Source organism: Meleagris gallopavo, chromosome 6, assembly GCF_000146605.3.
Source record: "Meleagris gallopavo isolate NT-WF06-2002-E0010 breed Aviagen turkey brand Nicholas breeding stock chromosome 6, Turkey_5.1, whole genome shotgun sequence".
NCBI lineage: Eukaryota > Metazoa > Chordata > Aves > Galliformes > Phasianidae > Meleagris > Meleagris gallopavo.
Window position 1 is genome coordinate 34,158,927 of NC_015016.2, and position 22,516 is coordinate 34,181,442.

Here is a 22,516-nt window from a genome sequence, read left to right on the forward strand (position 1 = left end):
CTTCAGAAATAGCACGGCACAGGCCGTTACTTATTCAGATGCAGAAGCTCCTTCCGTCCCACAAGCCGGCCCATTCGAGTCACATGCCAGAGGTCTCAGCAGAATGGGCTGCAGCTGCTTCAAATCTGCTGTCTAACATCAGAAGCAGTTGGACAAACTGTGCTGTGCTGACGGCAGCAAGCCTGCCGAGTGCTGGGGAAGACAGGGAAAAGATCTGGGACCCGAGCGCGATGTTCTCGGAGGATCTGTGGCTGGAAAATGAGAAAAGCTGTGCTGTCGTCCACAAGTCGAAGCGGGGAAGGAAGCGCCAAGAGCTCCTGGCCGTGGCCCTGGGGGTGAAGGTGGGAGTGAAGGGGGCACTCCTGTGGCAACCTCTGAAACTCTTTGCCTATTCACAGATCACCTCCTTGGTCCGAAGAGCAGCCTTAACTCAAAACGACAACCATTTCAACTATGAAAAAGCACACAATTTTAAGGTAAGCATGGCTTCCTATTATTCACAACTGAAAAATTGTTTTGATACCTCTTGATTTAGGCTTTTTTCTGTGAATTTTCATGCAACCATCTGTACTAGCTCTGAGAAAAGTGTTGAAAAATGTTTATTTCTTTCTAAAGTTCTGCTGACTGCATTGCTAATGTGCTTTCACATGGCTACTTAATCCAAGTAATGGCTTTGCTGTTTGCTTGACTATTTTTCCCCACATTCAGTGTTCTTTTTATTGTTCAGAAAGAAAGGATACTTCATATTGATTGTCATTACCTTACAGTGTATCCATTTTTAAATGACAAAAATGCAGCTGCTATCAGAAGCCACGAGCACTTTATCAGCAAAGTTTTGTAACCTTTCTGCTTTGAAGAAGTTGAGAATGCTCCAGTGCTCACCCATACAGCAAAGTGCAGAGGGGTTTTGTCTCCCAGCTTTTGTTCCAGCACCGTATGCAAGGATATACTTACTCTACAGTCCCACTGAGCAATGGGACCTGAGCTTGTGCTTGTTTGTCAAACGAAAACATGTAGCTGGACAAAGCTGGGGATGTTCAGACATAGCATCTTACTGCTGTCTGATGCAGACAAAAACAGATTTTTCGCTTGTTCCCAAGAGGAGCAGGGAAGTGACTCAGCTTTGGAAATGGACTTCCAGGCAGCTTAGGCTGTTTTGCCAGAGGAGAGTGCTCTTCCAGAGCATGCCAGCCAGTTACTGTATCTAATACTGTCAGACTGTGGTTTGATGGTTATCAGAATGGATACAAAAGGACTGAGAGGTTGTAATGTCACAAGAAAGGACTGCATCTCAGCTTTGAAACCTCGGTTTGCTCATTCTCCTTGAGGATGCTGATCTGGGTCACTGTCAGAGCATTTCAACTCATGAGCAGAAAGAAAATGTACTGATATTCATCTCTGGCCTGTCAAAAAATGAGAAGCACTAATGAAAATGATTTCACTGATTTTTGTGGTTTAGCAAAAAAAGCTATACTTCTTGTTTTTCTGTATGCTCTTCCATGCAGATGCTGCTCTCCTCTGCAGTGCTTCAGCTGCAGTTGGCAAATCAATAATTTAATATTAGTGAGCAACACAAATAATAGCATTCCTCTTCTCATTCCTCCTCCTCAACCCAGTCTACAGAAAAGTCAATACTTATTTCACTGTTTCACACTGAAGGAAATAGGAGAAATACTCTGTGTTGCCTTGCTTGATTAAAACATCTTTCATTCTTTCTGGGTTTTGCCCTCATTATCATTTTAATATCAAAACTATTTTAGTTTAACAAGAAAATATTTTCTCATGGCTGAGAGTTTTTTCCACTTTGACCCATGCATTCTTTCCTCTTCAAAATTCCCCTTGTTTTGGCTTTGATTTATAACTGGAAGTGTGCCCAGTTAACTTTGAGTTTGCACAATCTAGCTGTTGTACAGCCTCTATTCCTTTCTGTTTCAGAAGAGTCATAGTTTTAACTGGAAAATCACATGATTAAATATGTATGCATTTAAAAGCTTGACAACAGAAAAAATTATTGGTTTCTCCCAGTAAAAGGGCACAACAATCTCAGGGAAGAAACATTAAAAAACACATGTTGTCCAGAAAGAAAGGGCAGTCAAAAGTGTTATATTTACTGAAGGAACAAGCATATTTACTATGCAAATAAGTTAGTTTTCCAAAAGAATATATTAAAGCATATCTAGCTGCTGAGCAAAAAATGTGGATAGAATGCTTAGAGTAGAATATTTGGATTTAAAGGACAGATAAATGCAAGTCTATCTTTAGCTTAAACTAGAAAAAATATTAAGAAATTATATAAAAGAGAAAGAATGGCTTTATGAGACTTGGAGCAAAATTCTTGATGGCATTCTGGGAAATCTGGGATTTTTCTGAAGGAGAATGCTATTTTGGAGTCATTTTCTGAGTTTTTAGGTGAACACTGCCATGTGTTGTATAATTCATTTCAGTTATAGAGTCAGAGGTTACATATCACAGCGTTCATTCAATCTTGTCGTAAGCTGCTCTTCATGAACAAAAGAAAGTCTTTAGCTCTTTTTCTCTGGTCTTGAAGAATCTTAAGTCCAAAATTCAAGTTAAATTGATGGATCTTATATCTAGTAGGATCTCCCTCCAGCCTTTACAAACCAGTATAGAAATTAAAAAGCACCACGGGAGTTTGGGGAGTGAGGGCACCAGCTTATCCCATTCTGAGTACCTCTGCTTTCTAATTCAGACTCTTTTCCAAATTTCAAGGCACTCAGGGCAGATGAACAGAAAAAAGATGTAGAATTCTGCCTGATTTGTTAACCTGGGTTTGTGCTAAGTGCAAAATACAATCACATGGATTTAGATTTGGAGCTGGCGTCTGTCTGGCGGGACAACTTTGCATAAGCTGGGGTAGACATACCATAACTCAAGAAGAATAAATCTCTGAAGCCCTGTTTATAAAAACAGAGAGGTATTTCTGAAACTATGTGAGTTTCAGCCTAACTGTGTTGCAAAGTTGCCTTGTATCTTAACATGATTTGGATCTAGCAGACTTTGGCATGTTTTTAGCCACCAGTGTCAGTGACAAGGTCAGGCTTGTGCCTGAGGGCAGCTGTGTGGAGTCTGGAGATGCTCAATATAGAATCATTGAATCATAGAATTGTTAAGGTTGGAAAAGATCTCTGAAACCATCAATCCAACCATCAGCCCATCCTGACCATGCCCATTGAGACATGTCCCTCCTTGGAATTTGCTATAGGGGCTCTTTAATGCTTTAAGGGAGCAAATATAGCTGAATAATGTGTTTTTTATCACAATATTGCTCCTGTTTGCTATGATAGCATGAGCAAACCCCACAGCAGGATTTGCTACTAGAGCAAAGGCAGTTGATTACTTGCAAGTCAGGAGCTCTACTGAGAAAAAGGAAGCTCTAGGTTAAACTCCCCCCTTGTTTTAATCACTGCAGACAAATACTGCTTCTAGGAAACAAAAGGGAGGTATTTTTTAGAAGCATCACAAATATTATACATGTGTATTTGAACAAAAATTGCAGTAAAGTCAGCTTGTCTTCCCTGCAAACAGCTCCAGCTCAGCAGGAGTACACAGGAGAGTATAAATTCACATGTGCTCAGGTGAAAGTCTGAAAAAAAAACTCCTATTTTCTTTGCCTGTAAATAGAAAAATCTTAAAAATAGTCACATAAACAGCAAAATCATCTCAGAAGCAGCAGCATCTAATTCCCATTAAAACCATATATTTAAATCCCAGGACAATTTTTAGTTTCTTTCTATGATATTGCTAAGGGGGTTATTTTTTCTTGCCACTGCACTGGAAGTCCTTCACTATGATCTTAGTTTCTCCCTCTGCGAACACAGTTCAAAACTCCAGGCACAGACTCAAACTTAAGGAGACAGGTAGTGCCTGTGGGGAATCTCTTCCTTTTGGAAACAGGGGTACCAGAGAACTGAAGGGCAAAAGTAGAAGAGCAAGGCAGTAGAAAAAGGCATGCAGGGGAATTTTGGGTGGCAACCCAAAGGTGACTAGCAGAGAAGGTGAATATAAGAGAGAACATTTTGTTGAAAGTCATAGAGATGGAAAGGAAATAGAATAAATGAGAAGTTTGAGGAAAGATGAGAGATTCAACAGGAACAGTACAGTTTTTTGTCTTTTATGAAGAAATTATTGTTGTAAATTGGAATTCTTCATGGACCGTAGTAAAATCAGCCCAAGTCTATGCAGTGTGTATTCAGAGAGGCCAACCAGTACTGCAGAATGGAGTGGCAACAATAATTAGATATTTACCATTTTTTCAAAAATCTAAGTCCAATCCATTTGTAGGAATACAGTTGCAAAGAATGGGGCAAAAACTAAAGACCCATCTCAAAAACTTGAAGACTTTGTTATCTTTTCCTTGCAGGCAAAATTCCCGTTTGCCACTTGAAGGTGATAGATGCAAGCTTTGGGTTGAGTTGAAGTGATGAGTTCACAAGGACAGAATTCCTTATTTCTTTAAATTTTAAATTTGTGGCAAGGCAAGAATAGGAGACTTGGTTCAAATCTGCATCCTAGAAGATTTTTGTACTTTCATCCAGAAACTTCTAAGTCTTCCTTTTTCAGTTGGAATATCAAGTATTTTGCTGTTTCAGCCTGACCAGAAATCAGCAAGACTAGCTTTTCCCAGGGTATTTCAGCTGGGATCTTGCCATTTGAGCTAAAATGCAAAGCCATGAAAAATTGAAGTGAATGCATAAATAGAGCTAGGCCTTTGAGGGCCACCAAGCTGAAGAAAACAAGGGCAGGGTGTGTGGTCAGCACTTCTCAGCTGGAGCCCTTCATGAGCTCTAAGGACTGCTTGCTGTTAATGACAGGAGAAATCAAGGAATAATCAGCTCCCATTTTAATATGCCACAGCAAGATCAGCTGAAATAAGCTTTATGTAAAGCAAGCAAGTAGGCCACAAATATCCTAGCAACTGAGACGTGTTTCATGCGGAATGGAAATGGTGCAGTTTTAAAAATACCAAGTGAGCTTTTACAGCCCCTTCTCACAAGGTTAGCTTTTGTAAACCATTGTGCTGCAGAAGATGTGGATAGCTGCCTTCCCTTAGCAAATGACTTCCATCCACAATTAAATGCAGGTGCAGGCCTACCAATTACAGGGTTATCAGTCTGAAAATGCAGGTGTAATTAATTTTGTCTGCAGTCTTCTTACCCACTGAAGGTCACATAGAATATATGCCTGAAACTGAGATCATGAGCTGGTGTTAAATGCTACTGCTAAAAGCCTTGCCTGAAATTCCCATTGCCCTACTTCCCATTCAGAATACAAATAAATAAATGAGTGTATGATGTGTATATATAAGATATTTCAAACTTTATTGCAAGGCGTTGTTTCCCAGAGATACACATTTTTACTGAGGCGCAAAACAACATTTTAGAAAATTTGACCCATGAGATTTTCCAGCTGAGACCCTTTAAGATCAAAAAGGAGGAAGAATTACTATTGCTTTAAGCTCATCCGCGTAATTATTGGATGTGTGTAATTGGTCTGGAGTAATTTGTGGTCAGGCTCTTTAAAGTAATAATACCACATTGTATCACTACGTCAAGAAGAGGGGTCTGTACTACAATCACAGAATTTTCCTGCCCAGGAGTGCAAAGTTGTTTACGCATGACCCTGTGGACAACCGTGGCTAAAACATTAGCAAGCCAGACGCCTGCCTTCAAACTTCACAAAGTTTATTTCAAAAAGAGCAACAGCTGATTTTTATTCTATGAAAAGAGCACCTTTCCCATCCCCCGGGCAGAAGCAGCCTGTCAGCAATTCGCCCCACCAGTAAACACAAACATGTCTGAAGGAAAAGGAAGCATTAGCAGCCTGAGTGTGCATGATTTATGTTTTGCTAACTTCAATTAAACCTCTGACCAGAACCGGCTCATACTACATCCATTCACACAGGTGTAGACCCTCACTATTTTCTCTTCTTTTCAATGAAAGTGAAATGCTTACTTTACCAGAACATATATCTTAAACAAAAAGCTTTTCCATACCAGCCTTTGCAAATGCAGTTGAGGAAGCAGCACTTCTGTGCAAAAACATTGATCTCTCAGCATCCAAGTTTCGTTATTTCTCTTTATTTACTTATGTTTGTACTGCAGTAGAACATCTGCTGTACCAAGAAGGGCCCCTGTGATATATTTTGCCTGTGTGAGTCCTCTTTTCATACTGCGATGGGGAAAGATATAGTTTGTTTGTATCACTGATGGACTCCAATGTGACAAATCAGATCTTTACCCAAGCACTGCCTTGAATGAGCACACAAATCATTCCTTGTCATCCCCAATACGATTTTATTACAGTCACCATGAGTTTTGGTCAGTGTTGTTGCATGTAAATGCACAGATAATAGCATCATCAGAGACGTGCATGGTTCTTTCATCATTCTGGCTTTGCACCAGATCTCTGGGTACGTGGCTTTGTGGGAAATCAAAATAGGATGCATTTGTGCCTCTTCTGTCATTTCATTGTTTCAAATGATCTACTGAAGTATGTTTGAATCTCAGAAACATGCTTCGTTGGTTTGATCTCATCAAATAAAAGCACTGACTACAGTTCCTTGGATTATTAGTTTTACGCCTTTCTCCTCTGACTAACAAACCTGGTTTCCTCCTCTCTACTAGAACTAAAATGTCAGCGAGCAAATATTGTTTGTTTTTAGTGTTACACACAGCCCGGATCTCTGTTACATTAAGCCTATTGAAAGATAAACTTTGAGATCAAAGCAAATTTCTATGCCTGTGGTTTATTTCATCTGGACTATGGAAAGATGTGGGCACTGTGTGGTAATGATTTGCTCCTACTGAGTCTTCTGTTGTTTATCCAGTTTAGTTGTTCCATCTGTCAGACCATCTGCCTCCTAGTGACCCCATTTCTTTTTTTTTTTCTCCTTTCTTTATGTTACAGGTCCACACGTTTCGAGGTCCACACTGGTGTGAATACTGTGCCAACTTCATGTGGGGTCTCATCGCTCAGGGAGTGAGGTGTTCAGGTAGCCTGCAAACATTTTCAGTCTTTATTGGGAAGTGCTCAGGCATCCATCCCACCCACTCCAGCCTGCATGCATTGCAGGAGGGACAAGCAGGGGTCCCTTTGCAAAACATGCCAAGTCGTCCTCCAGTGCCAATTAGAGCTCTGTCATTTTCTCTTGTCCCAGAAAGCACAGACTAGTTTTAAAAAGAAATCACATGTATGCAGCATCCACAGTAAGGGCCTGCTGTTAGAAAAGGGATGTCTCTGGTGGAGCTTGTAAAAAGCATTCATCTTTCACATCTCACCTCCCCCAACACAAGAAAGACATTGAGCTGCTGGAGCAGATCCAGAGAAGGGCCACAAAGATGATCAGAGGGCTGAAGCACCTCCCAAAATGGGGGCAGGCTGAGAGAGCTGGGGCTCTTTAGCCTGGAGAAGAGAAAGCTCCAGGGGAACCTTATAGCAGCCTTCCAGTACCTGAAGGAGGCCTACAGGAAAGCTGAGGAGGGGCTTTTTATAAGGGCATGCAGCAACAGGACAAGGAGAAATGGCTTTAAACTGTAAGAGGGTAACTTAGACTAGATATTAGGAAGAAATTCTTTACTGTGAGGGTGGTGAGAAACTGCAGTAAGCCCAGAAAGGATGTGAATGCTGGATGGGGCTTTGAAGAACTTGGTCTAGAGGGAGATGTCCCTGCCTATAGAAGGGGGTTGGAACTAGATGATCTTAAAGATCCCTTCCAACCCAAACCATTCTATGATTCCGTGTGAAGAACTAACAGAAATGGTTTTTCAATTACCGTAACAGATATTCTGGAAGGAAAGTCTTAATGTGGTTTCTTTTCGAAAAACAATCCTAACTGCCCAAACACAGCATTTTGTCCTGTTTGTTTTACCACACTGGCTAGAATGGGAGGAATCCATAAGCTCTTCTTTACTGAAGGTGGCATCCATTCAGCAGTGCCTTGGGAATGCACGTGGTTTGGTGTATACATTAAGAATTGGCCCTTATGATTTCAGTAAGTTTTCACTTGACTGTTTTTACATCTTAAGAAACAAGCTCTGGAAACAGCAGAGCCAGCCAGCAGCCAGGCTTCATAATTTGTCTTTTTTGCCACCAATTGTTGAAAAGTCTGCAAAAAACCCCATCACCTGTTTCCTGTAAAAATACCATGCATTACTGCAAGCCCTAAATAGCCCACCTCAAGGGAAAACAAATAATATGACTTCATTTTCCCAGAAGGATTCATTTCCTGATGCCTCTATAACTGTATTATCATTTTAATAGCATTTTAATTACTTTAAATTTGCTCTCTTGTGAAAAATAATCATGCTGCAAAAATACAAAAATCACTGAATCACGATCTTTAGGATTCAGCAAGTGAAATTGTATTTGGTGTGTGGCAAATGTGGTTTCATAAATTATTTCCACAGATCTCCAATGTCTTCCATGTCTCGGATGAATATGAATATGAATATCTTTAAGGTCCTTTCCAGTCCAAACCATTCTATAACACAGTTCTGCCATAACTCTCTCTGCCCTGACCCCAGAGAGTTCCTGAACTCAGGCTGGCACCAAACACACTCGCCCTGACCTCTGCCTTTCAGGTCGAGAGGAGGTGATTGTAACATAGAATTTAGACAGCAGCTTGAAGGATTAAAATAGCTTCCAGGAATGCAAAGTTACTGTTATGTCTTTTCTTCCTCTAGATGAATAATAGTAACAGAAAGAATATGGAAAGTATAGAAAAAGGAAAATGAATAGTAGTTTGCTTTTAAACCAATATGATCTTAAATACAAGTGTTCAAAAACTGACATGCACAGAGCTGTGTTTGTTCACATATAAAATACTGAACTTAGGAAAAGGTTTATTTATCTAGTATGAAACATAATACTCTCCCTCATTAAATTACCAGCATTAACTCTTAGACACATGCATTTGGACTTAACTTCACATACTTCAAGAATAGCACTGAAAGGGAGGATCCTAACAGCAGCTGCTCTCATGTGCTTGAATTTCACACAACAGTAATTCATTATGCAGCAACAATATGAAGAAATGTAGAAGAGCCCACCAATTCCATTAAATGTGTCAGTGCGTTCATAGTGATGATCTGATTTTGCTTGATTAATATTTTATGAGGAATAATACTGAAATGTGTTTCAAGCAGTAGAGACACATTTGTATTTTGAATAGTTTGGGCAGTAAGCCAGCAGGAAAAAACAGTAAGCAACTTGCTAGTGATGACACTGGAAGTATCCAAAAGGCACTGGGTGATAGGCATGACTGGGAAAGCATTAAACCTGAACCGCATTTCTGTGAGATAATGTAACTCACGGTGGTGTTTGCTTTATTGAGGCTTATAAATTCATTTGGCTGAGTGCTTGAATCTATTAGAAAAATTCAATTTGTGGTGATCAAGGAGTACCTTAAGTTAATAGAAACTCACCAGTGCAACCTAGAGGTGATTTTGGAATAAGATACCAAGAACAATTTGTAACACAAATCGCTCTCGTTTACATTATGCCTTTCGTGGCATTTTATACACTCAAACTGACCCATAGACTGAACAGAGGGGTCACGTTAGTCACCAGGGAAGTAGTGAGATGGTGACAATGAGGCTGAAACTGTTGAGCAGAGCAAGTCAAAATGCTATGCAGCAGGGATTTGGGAGGGGAGAGGAAGCATGCCCACTCACAGCAATGAACTGACCCAGCCTTGAGAGGGGCTGTCCCCACCAGGCTGAGAGGTGAGGAACACTGAGAGCTCTTGCCACCTTTTTAGCAGCAGTGCGAGGGTTCACTTTGCCCAGCAGAAGTTTTTCATAGGAGATTTCTGTGCTCATCCTTTTTGTCTTTGGTAATTCTGCAGCACAGTGAACTGTCACTGAGCCCTGTCAGTGTTGTACATTGAGAGGCCAGCAAGGTCATAGAGAGTAATGTGGAAACAACTGATCTGTTCTATGGGGAAGTTATGCCTCTTGGTTGTTTTAAGGAAATAAATTGTTAGACAAAACCTCTCAGCATGGTATTAATTAGTGAACCTGGCTAACTTTGTTTACAGACTGTGGGTTGAACGTACACAAACAGTGCTCCAAGTACGTGCCCAACGACTGTCAGCCCGACCTCAAGAGGATAAAGCGTGTCTACTGCTGTGATCTGACCACACTGGTGAAAGCCCACAATACCCAGAGGCCAATGGTGGTGGATTCCTGCATCCGAGAGATTGAAGCAAGAGGTTTGTGTGCTTCCAAAGAAGCAGGAGTGATAAAATGACAATGACTTGAATTACACGTTAAGAGAGCAGTGTGCTCTTGTACCATGAGGACAGGATTTGAGAAGGGTCTTTTTTTTTTTTTAGCATAGGTGATATGTTGCTTTGCATTAGCTAGTAAAATTAAATAATGACATTTCATAATGCAATTTACTGAAATGCTTTCTGAAAACATGTCAAAACAGGTATTATGTTACACTTTTGAAAGGGGTGAACTTTAAAGTGAACTTTAAGTTCATGTTTATGTGTCTTTTTTCATCATTTTGTTTTAGCATACCTAGAGACACTTCAAGCTTCAGAATAATCAGTTTAAATCAAACCCATTATTAATAACCGTTGAGTGCATTCTGGGCAAGAACGCTCAAATGGCTGGAAATGTCTCAGGCAAATGAGGTCGCAGACTGTGGCATTTTGTAGTATCTTGCAAACTGCTCAGATGTGGAATATTTGCATGACACCAACCTGCTGACTGATGGATGCCAAGGCTCAAGCAGCCCACCACAGCTCATCCAGCTTCAGACAGGTTTTCGCTACTCAGAGATGCATGCCAGATTGAAAAAAATAGCATCTCTCCCCCAGCACATCTATAAGAGACAGGAAGGGTCACGTAGTTTTGTTTTGGATAGCAGTTGTGTATGCTGTGCTGCCCAATAAGCCAAATTTCCCTGTCAGTCACAGCTTTAGCACAGAAATCTCATAATGTTGAGTTCGTGGCATCACAGTAATCTGCATAGCAACACACTGATACTAGCCATAGGGATTTCAAAGCCACGCATCATCTCCTGAAATGAATGAAAGATTTACAAGTAAATCCCCTGCACTGCTCTGTAAAGCTCTACCAGGATTATATCATCATTGCAGGGACAAATAGAATAGCTTGGAGTAAGACAGAACAGCTTTACTAAGATGATACAACAGTCAGCTACACTGCATTTGAGATACAATCACTTACTTGTACATTTATTGATTAACAGAAAATCTGCTATGCATTATTTTTTTTTTCAACATCTTTACGTATCTTTCCATAATTGTTGTAGAATGTCATTTTTGTTTTACAGTACTGATTTTGTTCTTAGCAAAACAAAGTGAGTTGGGTCTTGTAGATAAGTTAGCACTGTGCATAGGTAGAACAAGGAGCTCTAAGGTTAAAATAAGTAACATCAGTCTAACTGTACTTGGTTAGTTGTGCCTGCTTTGCTGAGCTGTCCTTCATTTCATGTTACCTTGGAGTAAAGGTGGGAGGGCATAAAGCAGGTCTGTTGTGCTGGAAGAACTGCAGAAAGGATATAGTGACATGGAGAATAGCATGCATCACATATATAAGCTTTGTATAAGTGTGGGTTGACAGCAAAACAGGGAACAAACGTGCTCAAAGGCAAAGGCAGTCTCTTATTTTCATTGTTATTTATTACTAAGCAAATGAGAAAAGCAAAGAAAGCCTTCATTAATTATGGATAATACAGGAAAATCTCCTATATAAAAAGTGTAAATCATGGCAATAACACCCTGCCATTAGCAGTGTGCAATATTTGATAGGACAATGATAGGACAAGGGAGAATGGTTTTAAACTGAGACAGGGAAGGTTTAGGTGAGATATTAGGAGGAAGTTTTTCATACAGAGGGTGGTGACACACTGGAACAGGTTGCCCAAGGAGGTTGTGGATGCCCCATCCCTGGAGGCATTCAAGGCCAGGCTGGATGTGGCTCTGGGCAGCCTGGTCTGGTGGTTGCGACTCTGCACATAGCAAGGGGGTTGAAACGAGATGATCATTGTGGTCCTTTTCAACCCAGACCATTCTATGATTCTGTGATTCTATCATTCTATGATTTTCTTCCAGCATTACCTGCTGTGTATCTACTGTTATCTTCTGATTGTTACAAAATCAGAAAAAATAAGTTCTTAAAGTTTTTAATCCTGTTAAAAAAAAACTATTTTAAAATGCCTTTATTTTTCCTTAAATGCTCCAGATTTTCACATCACAATTAATATTTTGCTGTATTTATCAGTCCCATCACTGCTTTTGCTTTGTTGTTTTTAAGCCTGCGGCTTTTTAACCTGGTGATTATTGAAGCAAAGTTAACCGAGAACTTTTTGTTTCAGGTTTGAAGTCTGAGGGCCTCTACAGAGTCTCAGGCTTCACTGAGCACATTGAAGATGTGAAAATGGCCTTTGATCGAGGTAGAACATTTTTAAATTTTGTACAGTGTTTTGTTTAAAGTTTCCAGTTGAGAACTTCTCTGTTCTTTTGTGTTTGCATGGGTATCACAGTAATGAAATTGGCATAAAAGCAGAAGTAGAGTAAGCAGCCGTTTTTTGCAGTACTTTTCATAAGAAGAAAATGTATTTCATAGCTGGAAAGATTAACTAAACACTCAATAAATTATGGTAGAGAGAAGGCTAAATGCTCAGGCTATTGGGTGAGTGCTCAACCTAGCAGCACAACCTAGTTCAAGCATATGCCTTTTGCCAGGGAAAAGTTCTTGGCCCTATCTTTAGCATACTCACTGCTTTCTACTGTGGTAATCTGTTTATGAGCTCAAGAAGCAGGAACTGCAACTGAACAGTCATTCTGAATACAGCCTTGCAGGAAGCACCACACCACCGCTTGTGGTGATGCCATTTCTGCATCTGCGCTGCAGATGAAAGGAGCATGAAAGAGATGAGTTGTACAGCTTATTGAAAAATTGTATTAACTGAAACACTGCCTCTTAACCATGATTACCCTCGTAGCTGTTATTAATCGATTTGGCTGATTCCTTTGGTCCTGGTCATGCACACAGTCATTGCATGCAGTGGCTCAGTAGGTCAGGACCTCACAGCCAGGCCCTGTCCCACCACCTCATCCAGGAACAGATGAGGGTGGGGGACAGGAGAACAGCTGAAGTTCACCCCACGCCCCATCTCTGGGCACCTTCCTGATAGCATGGTTGAGCAGTAACTCCATGATTCAAGATCAGGATCAGCTCCAGTGATAGTAATCAGGATCAGACACAGCCTGAGTCATCCATGGAGACAAGGCAGGTCCAGCTCAAGCCAGGCAGTCAACCTGCAGGTTGGGGCACAGATCAGCAAGATGAGTGACCAAGCACAGGCGTGGCCACGGTGCAGCTGGAGACAGGTGAAGAGTTGCTCAGGTGGGAACTGGAGGCTGAAGTCTGCAGTCCCTGTGGGCAGGAGGTGTGGGAGCAGGCAACAGGTGAGGCAGCTAAGGTCTACAGGTGCCCTCAGGGTATGGCACACAGCACACTTACTGTGCCTGAATACTTCTTTGGAGACAAGTGTGTCATGCAGACTTCACTGGCAAACAAGTTCAGCTATTTAAGTGGGAATTTCCGTAGTGATTGTTTTCATTCTAAACGCAAATATTCTTTAAAAAATTATACAAGAAATGTATTGGATGCTGCAGTTCTGAACATACACACATAGATCAGACAGCATTTGGATGAAAGAGATACCAAATGCTATGTCTGCTATCATACCAAGGTGCACATTGCAGACCTGCTGCGTTAAGCAGCCATTACTGAAATGGTCACAGGTTACATAGCTACCATTCTGCCTGTCTGGCTATATCTAGCCTGGCTAACTCTTCTGTTCTGTGTGTTAGCTCTCTTCTACGTGTGCCAACCTGAACAAAACCCAAATGGGGAAGCACAGGCTGAGGAGGGATGGGCCTAAAGAAAGTAGCCAGAAATTTGTGTTTAAGCGTGACTTGCATGCTGCTGTAGCTGTCATACATTTGAAAATGCTTCTAACCACCAGAGCCAGCTCAGTTTTACAGAATATTCCGTTACTGTTGCTGATATCCCTGTCATAATGCGGTGGCAATACGTACTAGAATTGGAGCCACAGCAGGGAATATAGCATGATTTACTGGAAAAAGCAGCATCTATAAACAGGAAGAATAAAGTCACTGGCAGTGTCAGATTTCCAAAGGAAAAAGTATGAATAAACACAGAAGCGGAGAAAGCAAGGACTAAGTTTGCATACACAGACTGTGAGGAAGCCTATTGGGCATAAATTAATAAAAAGCTACGTCTTCATTTTCCTTTGACAATCTCTTGAGGGAAAAGGCATAAGAAAGGAAAGAGAGGATTGCTGTGTTGCCATGAGTAATGCTAACAGCAGCGAACAGTGGACAAAAGATTGCAATGGGAATGTATGACTACAGTATTACTGAGATAAGACACTGAAAACTTCTCTTTCTGCTTCTGAAAATTTTTTCTCTCTGAACTGAGATTGAAAGCAGAAATATATTTTTCTTCCTTTTTTTTTTTTGTGTGTGTGTGTGTGTGTGCATGTAGTAAGGGCTCTAAAGAAAACAAAAATAGATTTTTTTCCTGACTTGTGGGCTGCACAGCTTGAAGGTGTTGTCAGCTCACAGAAGGTTACATTGGCAAAAGTTTTCCAACCTGACAACTCAGGGCTGACTTCCCTATCAGATCCAGGCCTAGAGAGACAGGGACCCTCGCCTTTCTTCTGCATCTCCTCCCCTGTGTCACCCTCAAAGCCTGAGCAGCAAGGAGCGCAACATCCCAAGGGCATGGCGTATCCCAGATCTCTTCAGTAGGTGTCAGAGCTGGGCGGGAAGGGAACTGAGGGCCAGGTGCTTGACAATTTAGAGGTCCCTTTCTAACCATCTGGAAGCAAGGCTTTGAAAGGAGTGTCTAATAAAAGTAGGGGTAAACACCTTAGCTAGCTTTTTAAATGGAAGCTGAGCAATTTATTGAAAGAATGGTACTGCATGGTGCCTGTTGTTGCAGAGTGTCACACTCAGTGAGTGCAGAGGTCTCCCCTTTCCTTTATGTCTGAGCCACCCCCGGGCTATGATGTGCTGTTGCATCTCTAGAGATACAGCTCTTGATAACTGCTTTTGAAAACAAACAAGAAAGAATTCCTACTATTTTAACACACAGGATGTGTACTTCAAATAATGTCAGGAAGCCTTCTGGTTTCACAGCTTTCTTTCATCAAGACATGGGAGAGAGAAGGCAGAATAATGTAAGGATTAGGCACAAAGCTCTGACTCGGCCATAGGATCTGTCTCCAGTTATTCCATTTGCAGACAATCAACAGAAGTCAGCCCTCCCCCTGACCGATTGTCCCAGCACTGTAAAAAGGGACACTGATTTGTTGCTGCCAGAGAATTACAGTGAGGACTGAAAAGTTGAATATTTCAAAAAGAGAATGGCATCCCACAGAATGTTATTTTGGCTGTAAAGCTGTGACAGTTATTTTTAAAACTGAGAGAAGTTGGTCCTCATCTTGTTTAAACGAAGGCTGCCTTCTAGAGCGTAAGTGGTGTAAATACTCCTGCTGTCAGAGAGGGCTGGGCTTGCTGAGGCACTGACAATGTTCCATTTCAGCGCTTTTCATGATGAGAGTGGAGGGAATAATATGGATTTATTTATCCTTGTGAATGTTGGTGCTGTAAAACAACAGTTGCTCTCTGTGAGCATTGTTGAGCTGTGGCACTCTAACAGCCATAAAACTCCCATTGTGCGCTTTACCCACAGAGCTGCCATTGTCATAAATGCGTTTTGTCCTTCCACTTGTTTCTATGACTGGCTGGTACAATACACTTGCTAAAAATATTTTGCTGTTTAATATTACATGAGTACTCAGAAGCATCCTAGCTCATCCTCACACTCCTTTGCCAGTGTGTCTGAAAACCTGTCACGCTGAAATTCCAAATAGCTACCAAGAAGCACATTAGCTTGGCAAAGGCTCTGCAAGAAAAAAAGGAAACATTAAGAGAGAAGGAACTTGGGTAGAAATATAATTCAGTATTCAGAGGGCATAGCTGAGGCTTTAAGAATGTAATACTTACTCCATTTCCTTCTCTAATAAACTACTGTGGCATCAAAATAAAGGGAAAAAGGCTTCTCTTGTCTTAAAAAACCATAATGCAAAAAAAACTGTTGAAAGTCAAAGCAAGAAGGAAAAAGGAGTGACAGGTTTGAGGTAGGATTAGATCTATAAAGATAAAACAAACTAGATGCTTGCAATACAATATTAAAAAAAGGATTGTATTAACATATGTGATCACATGCAGTATCACTGCAGCGATCTGAGGAAAGTTCCTGTACTGAAGAGCTAAAAAGACAGCTGCGGTAATGCAGAAAGTATTGTACCGAATATATGTATTTCCTGCAGTTTGTTGCTGTAGATGAACTGCTGTAAAATAGGTGTCACGGCTTTACCTGCAGTGGATCAGTTTTTTACCCGTAGCGCTTTGAATTCTAAGCATATCTGAATAAAAATCCAAATGCAGGAATTAGGAGACAATAAGAGAAAAGTGTAGCCTAACAAAAGGCCTTTCATGATTGAAAATGAAAGGAAAAGAAAGACAATCCAGGGTCTACTGAAGGAAAAGAAAAATTCCACTTTCCCCTAAGTAACCACTGCAGAAGTGGAGGCATTTTGTGACAGACATATTATTATTATTAACAAAAATCTCAAAACAAAATCTTCAGTGTGTTTCCAATGGATGTATTTTTGTCTCTGAAGTAAAGAGAGAAATGTTTTACTTGTGAATTAATGCCTTTTTCCTACAGTAAGTGGACAGAGGTGTGTTTGAAGTACATTGCTGTTTGAAGTACCTCAAGCCGAAGCGCCCCTTTAAGAAAGTTTGCTGGGCTGCTGTTCAAAAGTACTAAATAAATAACTTCTATTTAGTGTACCAGTGACGTGGATAATAGATGCAACCTTCTGCTTTGCTATATCTGTCCAGATGCAGCTGCTGTCTCCTTGAAAGTATCTGTTTTCAGTGCAGCATTTTGAGCGCTCAGTGTCCATCAATTAAATACAACCCTCCACACAACACTTCATAGAACTAATGCTACTGTGCCTGGAACGTGTGGATTAAACAAAAGATTGGGGCAGTGTAAACATTCTCCGAGGGGTTATTGATGCTGTATTAAATTAAATGCTGATGGATGTATTCAGACTGCTCAGCTGCATCAAGAAAGGCTGCTTGTTTTAAACACTTAAGCGTATAATCTCCTCTTGATGAGAACATGTAGGGCTGTTAGTCTTAATGAGAATTATGTGCATACATTGGACAGGACGTATGCCTTCAAGATTAATGCCATAGGTTTCTATAAAACATCTACAATCAATATAAACTGTTTTACTCGGCCGTGAAAGCCTTTATCACCATCTTAGAAGCAGTGCATCAAACACAGCACCTCATCTGTCTACATCAGGGCATGTCTACAAGCACCAGCAATTGTGAGACAAGCAAGGCAATGGATTTACACTGTGTCAACCCCTCAGTGTTAACAGTCTGAGCTTGTGCTTTGCACCTCCTGGCAGACACAAACAGACTCCCTTCCACTGCTCCAGCAGGCACAGTCTTGCATGGCCCCAGTCATCTGGTGGTCCCAAGTTGCTGCTGGCTTTATTTTCACTGCCTCTGGCAAGTGAAGTGCTGTTATCCTCACTTTAAAGAGCTCAAAAGTTTAACTGATCTCAGAGAAGCCCAAAGTGAAGTTGGGTATTAAATCCAGACAGCTGCTTGACTGCTGCCCTGTCCTGTCCCACTGCTGCCAAGCCCAGCAAGGGGAATAGGCACATCTCCTCCAGGGAGGGAGGACACCTGCATTGCTCAGGATGTTAAAGTGCTAGGTAGGACAGAACAGACATGGACATTTGAACTTGAAAATAATATCCATTCAGCTTTGCTGGTATTACTTGTAATTTCACTCATTGCAAGCCATGTACTTGGCACAGGCTGACCAGCAGCAATGGAAATTTTAAATTCACACTTTAAAAAGTGCTCCACAATGGAATTTTGAATAACTGTGTTACATTATATAGGGGGGAAAAAAAGGAAAAAAAAGTATGTCATTAGGGTTGCATAATTCAACAATTTAGCTGCTCATCCATTACAACTATCCATATTCATTTAACAAATTGCAATCCACATTTGGGAATAAATTGTGTAGCTAAATGCCATAGCATGTCTATTTAAATTCAAATCTTTGCAACAAATAAATAATTCAGATATGAAGACATTAGAAGGCATCTGGAAAATAAGAAGGCTTTCTGACTAGCTAATCAGCGTAGATGGATTGGTGCAGGACTCAAAAGATTTGGTTGTGTGCTCTAATTTTTGCTGCTTGTCTCTTGCAGGATGTTGCAAATTTATGCTATTTTTATATGCCTCTGTTTCCCTAAATGCAAATAAAAGTAGGGGGCTCTACTTCTATGTATTGATCTGTAGATACAAAATACAACAGCAAGACAAGCTGTTCATAGCTTAGTTTTGACATTTAATAAATTGGCCAAATTCAACAAATACATTATTAACATGACTTTTTCATCCAACATTAAACATCCTATGCGAGTTGACACACTGCAAACACTGTTCATGCAATCACCAGCCTCACCAAAAGATGTCAGCTAATACATTATTTACTAAGTGATATGGAAACAGCCATTCCTCATTCATCCACTGTAAAGTTGGTAGCAATATATTCTCATTTAAGCCTTCCAAATGCTTTCAGGTTGTTTTTTCTTGTCAGGTTGGACACAGTAAATCTGAATTAAGTCCTGCCTTTCTTCAGTCAGAATTAGACTATTTTCCAAAAAGATTTCTTGTTTCTCTTCCAGATGGTGACAAGGCTGATATTTCTGCCAGTATTTATCCAGACATAAACATTATTGCTGGAGCACTGAAGCTGTATTTCAGAGACTTACCAATTCCTGTGATCACCTATGACACCTATTCCAAGTTCATAGAGGCAGCAAGTAAGTATTGCATAGTAATTTGTAGTGTTCTTCAGTTACTGTACTGTTCTTCAATTTCCCACCCATAGCACTGTTCACAGTAAAGACAGACCACAGATTGGAGAAGGGTATTTCTCAGCCATATATTTCTCTTAAATGGAAGTTTTGCCTGATTGTTATTGTAAAAGGAACATCATGCAAGTAAAACAAAAAACAACAACAAAAAACCATAATAAATTCAGAGTATAAAAATACTCCTTAGCAAAGAATGTAGAGATCTGTAGTACCTAAGAGGTAGCACACTTTCTTCTTTAAAAAGTATCCTTAGTGATTTTGAAATGGCAGTCTATTTGTAAGCAGGAGGTCTGTGTCACCATGCTGGGTTCACCTTCTAGTCATCCAAACTTGCACTGCCCTTGCAGCCACAGGCAGCTTTTGCACTCTTCTCTTCCTCCTTAGGCAGAGAAATTATTTTATAATTATTTTATTCTTAAAATTATTTTATAACTCATAAATCACAAACTCAGAGGAAGCAGATCCTATTGTGAAATACAGTGATCTTTCAAAAGCAGGGCATAAAGATTCTTAATTTTCTATAATATCATGTTCCTGATACCATTTGTATGAAAAGTCATGCAACAGATACAAATCTGACTCACTCCATATTTTTCATGTAAAATACATGTAAAAACCAATCAGATTTTTAGAGGGACTGCCAGTCTTAAGCGAGCACTGACATTCTCACATCACTTATTCCAACGTATTTAAAATGTGTTCAGCAGTCTCACCTTGTTTTGTAATTCCATGTCACTTCAGTCTCTCTACCTAAACTTCAGCACAGTCTAGTATACTCAAGAGCAGTCTCTGAAGCAAATATCCACACACCCATCTGTTTTGGATGGCTAATTGAATTAATCTTATGTGAGATTTAAAGAGTCAGTTCCGGACAGTGTATTATGAAGAATTTAATGAAGCTCAGGTACTGTACCTACTACCTACTGTACCTGTAGCTAGAGCTACAGACTGTCGAGAAGGTAATGTCATGCTGGGGCAGGTTGCCCAAGGAGGTTGTGGATGCCCCATCCCTGGAGGCATTCAAGGCCAGGCTGGATGTGGCTCTAGGCAGCCTGGTCTGGTGCACACAGCAGGGGGGTTGAAACTAGATGATCATTATGGTCCTTTTCAACGCAGGCCATTCTAAGATTCTATGATTTTATGAGTACAGGGTGGTTTTTGTTGCTGATTTCTTTGTAAAGCCATTCTTTTGAGAAGTTGCTTCTTGCTCCTTGTTTATGAGTTTGGTATTTATCCCTGCAAGCACAATCAGTGGCTTGTGAAGGACTCCATAATGACGACTTAGCTTCCTGAATTATCACTGTTTACAAATGAAAGGCTCTATTAACATTAATCTGTTTGGTGTTTTACAGAAATCTCCAATCCTGATGAACGACTAGAAGCAATACATGAAGTGTTGATGTTACTCCCTGCTGCTCACTATGAGACACTTAGATACCTAATGATTCATCTCAAAAAGTGAGTTAATTGACATGCAGGATAATTCTTGAAAAGCATAACAATTTTCTCCATTGAAAAACCAGTATTACAGAAAATATCAATAAGGCTTCCATATCGGCACTACCACTACAGCAGCAACATTACAAACAAACAGACAAGCTTTGTTTGCACAAATGTCTATAAACTACATATATATATAGTGTAGATCCTTCTGCTGGCAAATCATTGCAAGCCTTTGAAGAGTTAATTGAGATTTGACATATTTCTTTAAGGCAGATTATATCTGAAAAAATACCAGAATGGTAGGTACTTTAGAGAAGTGTTAGATGTTCTGTAGCAAGTGATCCCCTTACCTCTCACTCTGTCCTCTGTCCTAAAAGGAAGGAGCTGTCTCTCACTGGTTGTTTGCTCTCTTCATCTTTAAGCCACGAATCATGTTGCGCCTATTTTATACTACTAGTAGAAGCAGTTATGGGCTCTCTCCAAGTATTTCATATCTCCTTCATTTTAAAACACAAAGGGACAGGATGCCTCACTCTCACTAATTTCAAGCAAAAACGTTCTTCAAAATTATGCTAAAACCACTTAGCTACTTTGGGCATTTGCATGCCTCAGAAAGTCTTGTTTGCAAGCGCTTAAAAGCAAGCTGAGTAGAGACTGACACAATCATCTCAAAGCAGGCTCACTTTAAGAATATACTGCCTGAATATATTTAAGAATATATAACCCTTTTCTCTGGTTAAAGTCAGTGATGCTACTTGGACATGACAGAAAAGGGGTAAGGGAGAAGTAAAACTACTTGCCTTTGGAGAATTTTCTGATTTTCATCTGCATATTCTGCACTACTAATACCAAAATTAAAAGACCTCAACTAAGATAAAATCACATCAGAGAGCTTGTGTGAAGTGCATTTCATGTTTAATCAGGTTCCCATTATGCAGAGACTTTTCTTCATTGGCTCAGGTCATCACACAGAGTAATTTTTTCTTTTGATGAGACATTACCTGGGCATGCAAGATCTCCTAGGGATTCTGCAGAGGTGAGATGTGTAAACACCCATCCTTGTAGCACATTTGCCTGGACGGTGGTTCAGGATGAATATGGTTCAGGATGAACCATGCTAGCTTTTAAGAAGGCCATGTCAGTAATGAAAAATGAGTTTGTCAGCCAATTAATTAATTGCTATCCTCAATCAAATTGGAATGTTCTTTCTGGTAACATTTTACTCAGAATTGGAGGAAATAGAGTAGAATGAGCAGTCCCCCCTGTGCTGAAACACATATAGCTCCATCCACATTGAAGCAGCTGAATCTCCTCTGTGCTCGTCCCAGGCCTTGCTGGCAACAAGCTCCATATACCTGCACAGATGTGCTAGTGAGATGTATAGCGAGATGTATGTGTTATAGCACAGCTGTTCAACATCCCCGTTGCACACAGGCACAGGTGGAAAGCAGTGTTGGGCATATACTTGCACAGTGTGGGCTGGGAGCTAAGCAGACTTGGTTTGCCTTTTCTCCTTGCAAAGGTCAGCTAACCTATCTGTTAGAATGTGGTGATGCATCTATGAGTAGGAACACTAGTGGATTTCTAATCTGAAAGCAAAGAGAAACAGTGTTTTTCAGTGACAGTTACTCTTTGCAGAGGGATGGTGGTAGACGGAAAACCTGATCTTGTATGGACCTTGTGAATGAGAAGGCCAGGATGTCTCTTCTGGATTCAGCCTCTGTGCTCCCCAGGAGGCATCCACTGCCCAGCTGCAATCCAGTTGGGAATTACAACGTCCAGCAGTGGTCCCAAGTGCTGACCATACTCAGCATGACACACACCAAGCACAACACACAGAGCTGTAATTACTGTAGAGTGGGGAACTGCTCCATCTGTGATATTTTCTACCATGATTATGCTTCTCAAAAGAGCAGTTTCCACCAATTCTTATACCTTAAAGAATATAATAATGGAATAATCACTGAAGAGTTGCAGAAGGAGTTTTTAAAGGCTCTGA

General features: G+C 40.5%; 1 protein-coding gene and 1 long non-coding RNA gene across 2 annotated transcripts in view; one reads left to right on the forward strand and one right to left on the reverse strand.

Moving 5' to 3' along the window:
- CHN2 (chimerin 2) overlaps nucleotides 1–22,516 on the forward strand; it is a 24,607-nt gene continuing 2,091 nt past the window's right edge. The window contains exons 1-6 of the mRNA XM_010712836.3: nucleotides 1–476; nucleotides 6,928–7,012; nucleotides 10,058–10,231; nucleotides 12,370–12,447; nucleotides 18,883–19,020; nucleotides 20,427–20,532. Coding sequence (XP_010711138.1) covers nucleotides 39–476; nucleotides 6,928–7,012; nucleotides 10,058–10,231; nucleotides 12,370–12,447; nucleotides 18,883–19,020; nucleotides 20,427–20,532 — 1,019 coding nt within the window. The 5' untranslated portion in view covers nucleotides 1–38. The remainder of the gene's footprint in view (nucleotides 477–6,927; nucleotides 7,013–10,057; nucleotides 10,232–12,369; nucleotides 12,448–18,882; nucleotides 19,021–20,426; nucleotides 20,533–22,516) is intronic.
- The window catches only part of LOC104911510, a 12,398-nt gene continuing 9,027 nt past the window's right edge, over nucleotides 19,146–22,516 (reverse strand). The window contains exon 4 of the long non-coding RNA XR_004160141.1: nucleotides 19,146–19,453. This is a non-coding gene — a long non-coding RNA (uncharacterized LOC104911510). The remainder of the gene's footprint in view (nucleotides 19,454–22,516) is intronic.